Source organism: Anomaloglossus baeobatrachus, chromosome 6, assembly GCF_048569485.1.
Source record: "Anomaloglossus baeobatrachus isolate aAnoBae1 chromosome 6, aAnoBae1.hap1, whole genome shotgun sequence".
NCBI classification, from domain to species: domain Eukaryota; kingdom Metazoa; phylum Chordata; class Amphibia; order Anura; family Aromobatidae; genus Anomaloglossus; species Anomaloglossus baeobatrachus.
In genome coordinates, this window is record NC_134358.1 from 563,463,174 (window position 1) to 563,470,144 (window position 6,971).

The 6,971-nt window shown below is 45.8% G+C and overlaps 1 protein-coding gene across 2 annotated transcripts in view; it reads right to left on the bottom strand.

Annotated features, from left to right (window-relative positions):
- Positions 1-6,971, bottom strand: part of VIPR1 (vasoactive intestinal peptide receptor 1) — a 266,845-nt gene that overhangs the window by 21,603 nt on the left and 238,271 nt on the right. For both annotated transcript variants that reach the window (XM_075315753.1, XM_075315752.1), the window contains exon 10: positions 6,078-6,169. In XM_075315753.1, the coding sequence (XP_075171868.1) occupies positions 6,078-6,169 (92 nt within the window). The remainder of the gene's footprint in view (positions 1-6,077; positions 6,170-6,971) is intronic.

A 6,971-nucleotide genomic window follows, 5' to 3' on the forward strand; every position in this document is an offset into this window, starting at 1 on the left:
CACAAGACCTACCAAATACCGGTAACTCCCCACAAGACCTGCCATATACCGGTAACTCCCCACAAGACCTGCCAAATACCGGTAACTCCCCACAAGACCTGCCAAATACCGGTAACTCCCCACAAGACCTGCCATATACCGGTAACACCCCACAAGACCTGCCAAATACCGGTAACTCCCCACAAGACCTGCCATATACCGGTAACACCCCACAAGACCTGCCAAATACCGGTAACTCCCCACAAGACCTGAAAATACCGGGAACACCCCACAAGACCTGCCAAATACCGGGAACACCCCACAAGACCTGCCATATACCGGTAACACCCCACAAGACCTGCCATATACCGGTAACACCCCACAAGACCTGAAAATACCGGGAACACCCCACAAGACCTGCCAAATACAGGTAACTCCCCACAAGACCTGCCAAATACCGGTAACTCCCAACAAGACCTGCCAAATACCGGTAGCTCCCCACAAGACCTGCCAAATACCGGTAACTCCCCACAAGACCTGCCAAATACCGGTAGCTCCCCACAAGACCTGCCAAATACCGGTAACTCCCCACAAGACCTGCCAAATACCGGTAGCTCCCCACAAGACCGGCCAAATACCAGTAAATCCCCACAAGACCTGCCAAATACCGGTAACTCCCCACAAGACCTGCCAAATACCGGTAGCTCCCCACAAGCCCTGCCAAATACCAGTAACTCCCCACAAGACCTGCCATATACCGGTAACTCCCCATTAGACCTGCCGTATACCGGGAACTCCCCACAAGACCTGCCGTATACCGGGAACTCCCCACAAGACCTGCTGTATACCAGGAACTCCCACAAGACCTGCTGTATAATCGCAACTCCCCACAAGACCTGCTATATACCGGTAACTCCCCACAAGACTTGCCATTTACCTAGAATATCCCACAAGATTTGCCGTATACCGGGGACACCCAACAAGAGCTGCATATACCGGAAACACCCAACAAGACCTGCCGTATGCCAGGAAAACCCCACAAGACCTGCCGTATACTGGGAATACCCCCAAAAGACTCGCCATATACTGGGGACACCCCACAAGACCCGCCGTCTACCAGGAATACCCTACAAGACCTGCCATATACTGGAAACACTCCACAAGACCCACCGTATACCAGTAACTCCCCACAAAACCTACCACATACCAGTAACTCCCCACAAGACCTGCCATATACCCAGAACACCCCACAAGATCTGCCGTATACCGGGAACACCCCACAAGACCTTTTGTATACCGGGAACACCCCACAAGACCTGCTGTATACCTGGAACACCCCAAAAGACCTCCAGTATACCAGGAACCCCCCACAAGACCCACTGTACGCCAGAACACCCCACAAGACTTTCTGTACATTGGAAACACCCCAGAAGACCCACTGTATACTAGGAACAGCACACAAGACCTGCCGTATACTGGGAACACCCCACAAGACCCGCCATACACCCAGAACACCCCACAAGACCTGCAATATACTGGGAACACCCCACAAGACCCGCTGTATACCGGGAACACCCACCAAGACCTGCAATATACTGGGAACACCCACCAAGACCTGCCATATACTGGGAACACCCCACAAGACCCGCTGTATACCGGGAACACCCACCAAGACCTGCCATTCTTGAGATTTCTGACCCAAGTCAGCACCGTTTGGTTCTGTGGCTGCGCCTGTCCGTGGTTTTATTTTTCTGGCTCATCCTTGTTCCAGTTCCACATTTCCTCTCTGCTAATGATACAATGTTCTGTTGTATTTCCCGGCTCACACATTGTCACATTTTCTTTCTCGGCTCCACCGCACGGCAGGACGCTCCGCCGCATTCGCAGACCACAATAATGCGATGTTTTTATTATTTATTGATAACCCTCCTCGAAACAAAGTGACAACAGAGAACAAAGCGCGTCTCATTAGCAGTAACAAGAGTTAATGAGAATAAATTTGACAAGTATTTTCCTGGTACATATTCCCGTCCTGCACAAAGGAGCCATCGCATGGTTGAGTTACAGCCGCTCGGCACGAAATGCCGCTGGAAAGTTGCCTGCCGGGAGAAACTTCTGCCCCAATAAACAAGCGCTCTACACAAGGCCTCCAGCCGCAGACACAGAGAGGCGCAGGAGATGGAATTTGTCTTAATTAGGAAGAACATCTCGTAAACGAGTGCCAGGACCGCGCTCCCAAACAGCAACATTTATGTTGAAAGTCAGGCTACATGAGACGGGATTTGGAGGAAAGTTTTGCCAATTCTACAAACAGAGACATTTACAAGTTTAGTGAGTTTGTAACAATGACTGTTCCCCCGGTGCACGGATTACAACAGGACGCCGTGCACTGAGGAATCAGAGGGAAGGGGAGTAGAAATGTGTATTTTTAATATGTGCGGCATAACGGGAGGCATATATACCAGGATGGGCCCATGATGTGGGACATATATACCAGGATGGCCTTGTTATGGGGGACCATGTATACCAAGATGGGCCCAGGATGCGGAACATATATATAAGGATTGGCTCAGGATAGGGGACATACATACCAGGAAGGGGCCCAGGATGGGCAACATATATACCAGGATAGGCCTAGGATGTGGAACATATATACCAGGATAGGCCTAGGATGTGGAACATATATACCAGGATAGGCCTAGGATGTGGAACATATACAGTCAGGGCCAGAAATATTTGGACAGTGACACAAGTTTTGTTATTTTAGCTGTTTTCAAAAACATGTTCAGAAATACAATTCTATATATAATATGGGCTGAAAGTGCACACTCCCAGCTGCAATATGAGAGTTTTCACATCCAAATCGGAGAAAGGGTTTAGGAATCATAGCTCTGTAATGCATAGCCTCCTCTTTTTCAAGGGACCAAAAGTAAATGGACAAGGGACTCTAAGGGCTGCAATTAACTCTGAAGGCGTCTCCCTCGTTAACCTGTAATCAATGAAGTAGTTAAAAGGTCTGGGGTTGATTACAGGTGTGTGGTTTTGCATTTGGAAGCTGTTGCTGTGACCAGACAACATGCGGTCTAAGGAACTCTCAATTGAGGTGAAGCAGAACATCCTGAGGCTGAAAAATAAAGAAAAAATCCATCAGAGAGATAGCAGACATGCTTGCAGTAGCAAAATCAACAGTCGGGTACATTCTGAGAAAAAAGGAATTGACTGGTGAGCTTGGGAACTCAAACAGGCCTGGGCGTCCACGGATGACAACAGTGGTGGATGATCGCCGCATACTTTCTTTGGTGAAGAAGAACCCGTTCACAACATCAACTGAAGTCCAGAACACTCTCAGTGAAGTAGGTGTATCTGTCTCTAAGTCACCAGTAAAGAGAAGACTCCATGAAAGTAAATACAAAGGGTTCACATCTAGATGCAAACCATTCATCAATTCCAAAAATAGACAGGCCAGAGTTACATTTGCTGAAAAACACCTCATGAAGCCAGCTCAGTTCTGGAAAAGTATTCTATGGACAGATGAGACAAAGATCAACCTGTACCAGAATGATGGGAAGAAAAAAGTTTGGAGAAGAAAGGGAACGGCACATGATCCAAGGCACACCACATCCTCTGTAAAACATGGTGGAGGCAACGTGATGGCATGGGCATGCATGGCTTTCAATGGCACTGGGTCACTTGTGTTTATTGATGACCTAACAGCAGACAAGAGTAGCTGGATGAATTCTGAAGTGTACCGGGATATACTTTCAGCCCAGATTCAGCCAAATGCCGCAAAGTTGATCGGACGGCGCTTCATAGTACAGATGAACAATGACCCCAAGCATACAGCCAAAGCTACCCAGGAGTTCATGAGTGCAAAAAAGTGGAACATTCTGCAATGGCCAAGTCAATCACCAGATCTTAACCCAATTGAGCATGCATTTCACTTGCTCAAATCCAGACTTAAGACGGAAAGACCCACAAACAAGCAAGACCTGAAGGCTGCGGCTGTAAAGGCCTGGCAAAGCATTAAGAAGGAGGAAACCCAGCGTTTGGTGATGTCCATGGGTTCCAGACTTAAGGCAGTGATTGCCTCCAAAGGATTCGCAACAAAATATTGAAAATAAAAATATTTTGTTTGGGTTTGGTTTATTTGTCCAATTACTTTTGACCTCCTAAAATGTGGAGTGTTTGTAAAGAAATGTGACAATTCCTACAATTTCTATCAGATATTTTTGTTCAAACCTTCAAATTAAACGTTACAATCTGCACTTGAATTCTGTTGTAGAGGTTTCATTTCAAATCCAATGTGGTGGCATGCAGAGCCCAAGTCGCGAAAATCGTGTCACTGTCCAAAGATTTCTGGACCTAACTGTATACCAGGATAGGGTACATATATAGCAGGAAGGGGCCCAGGATGGAGAACATATATATCATGATAAGCCCAAGATGGGCAACATATAAACCAGGATGGCCCCGTTATGGGGGACCATGTATACCAAGATGGGCCCAGGATGCGGAACATATATACAAGGATTGGCTCAGGATAGGGGACATACATACCAGGAAGGGGCCCAGGATGGGCAACATATATACCAGGATGGAGGACATATATACCATGATGGGCCCAGGGTGGGGAACATATATACCAGGATGGGTCCAAGAAGGATAAGATATATACAAGGATGTGCCACATATATACCAGGAAAGGGCCTAGGATGGGGGACATATATACCAGAAAGGGGCTCCGGATGGGGGACATATATATCAGGAAGGGGCCTAGGATGTGGAACATATATACCAGGATAGGCCTAGGATGTGGAACATATATACCAGGATAGGCCTAGGATGTGGAACATATATACCAGGATAGGGTACATATATAGCAGGAAGGGGCCCAGGATGGGCAACATATATACCAGAATGGAGGACATATATACCATGATGGGCCCAGGGTGGGGAACATATATACAAGGAAGGGGACATATATACCAGGATGGGGGATATATATACCAGGATGGGGAACTTATATACCAGGATGAGGGACATATATATTAGGATGGGCCCAGGACAGGGGATGTATATTCCTGCATGAGGAACTTATATACCAGTATGAGCCCAGGATGGGGGACATATTTACCAGGAAGAGGTCTAGGATGGAAAACATATATCAGGATGAAGGAAATATTTACCAGGAAGGGGCCCAGGATGAGGTTCATAAGTAACAGGATGGGGGACATATATACCAGGATGGGTCCAGGAAGGATGACATATATACAAGGATGGACCACATATATACCAGGAAGTGGCTCCGGATGGGGGACATATATACCAGGATGGGCCTACAATGTGGAACATATATATCAGGATAGGGTACATATATAGCAGGAAGGGGCCCAGGATGGGGAACATATATATCATGATAAGCCCAAGATGGGCAACATATAAACCAGGATGAGGGAGATATATACCAGGCTAAAGAACAAATATACCAGGATGGGTCCAGGATCTGGGACACATATACCAGGATGGAGAACATATATACAAGGATGGGCCCAGGATAGGGGACATATATACCAGGATAAGCCAAAGAGGGGGGACATATATACCAGATGGGGGACATATGCCACATATTTACCAGGAAGGGGCCCAGGAGGGGGGACATTAATACAGAACTGGGGGACATTACCCTCATAACAATGTCAGTGGCAGATCCCCCATAATGCATCATGACCACATTTTTTCCTTCAAATTTTTTTGGCTATTTTCCTAAACCTAGGTGCATCTTATGGTCCAGTAAATGATAAATCTGGCATTCTGATAAATATTATGAGTGACAACCCTAAATGCTCTTGGAGGAGTAAAAGAGCAGTTACAAAACCCCCTATAACCCCCTAGAAAGGTTCCAGATGCCACTGTTATTTGTGGGCCACACCTTAGGTGGACGAGGTCAAGCTGTAATACCAGTTACGGCCTATACACAATAGTGGCACTAGTTCCATTTTTCTAAGTTTAAGGTGTCTATGACTGAATTGACGTTGACTGACGCGTTTCGCTCACCAGTCATACAATGCAGAGAGCACAGGAGCATTAGTGACACCTACATGTATTGGCTGTTTTCATTTCTTCCCACATCGGGCGAGTGTAATTTTTGAACCAAAATTCGGATGATGCAGATGAAAAGTATCACATTGACCTACAAGGAAACAAAGAAAGCCACATTACCCCAACACAAATCCTCAAAAATCTACAAAAACATAAAAAAAACAAAAACATTCTCAGTGCAGCAGAACGATGCGTTCATTAGTCAGTGACCGGTCTTCTACTTGAATTCACGACCCCGGCGGAATATATTCACGTTTGTATAGCGACATAGGAAGGCAGCCATCTTGGGCCTGACATCAACCTGCTTGGGACTTTGTGTCATACATCGCAAGTATGATGATGTCAAGCCCATAGAACACAGCTATGCGAGACGCAGCAGCCTCAGACAGCGGACAGACGACATGGCGGCCGGAGGGCGGAGTATAGCGAGAGCCGATAATCAGAAGTTACGACAATGAAGCAATGAAACAACGAAAAACAAGAACAGGTCAAAGAAAATACAATTTACAACGACATTCATTATTAGCAGTTATATCCAGAACCTAGGAAAACATGTAAAGCAAAAAAAAAAAGAATATAAAAAGTTAGAAGTTTGATTCTTACAAAAAAAAAATAAAAAATATAAAAAAAAATTAGAATCTTTGTTCTATGATGACAAATGAAAATGTATCGAATAAAAAAAAGTATTATTGTTTTTGAGAAACATTTTTGAAATTTTTCAGTTTAGATTTTTCTATCAGTTTATAGAGAAACTGACTTTCTATACTACCGTCCCTTGAGAAAGTCCAACGCAGGACGAAACGCGCGTCGGGCAGCCGGCAGGCGAATTTCACGGACTCTGCACATAGGTAATGCACAGCTAAACCCATTCTTTATACCGTATTCAGTGCAGC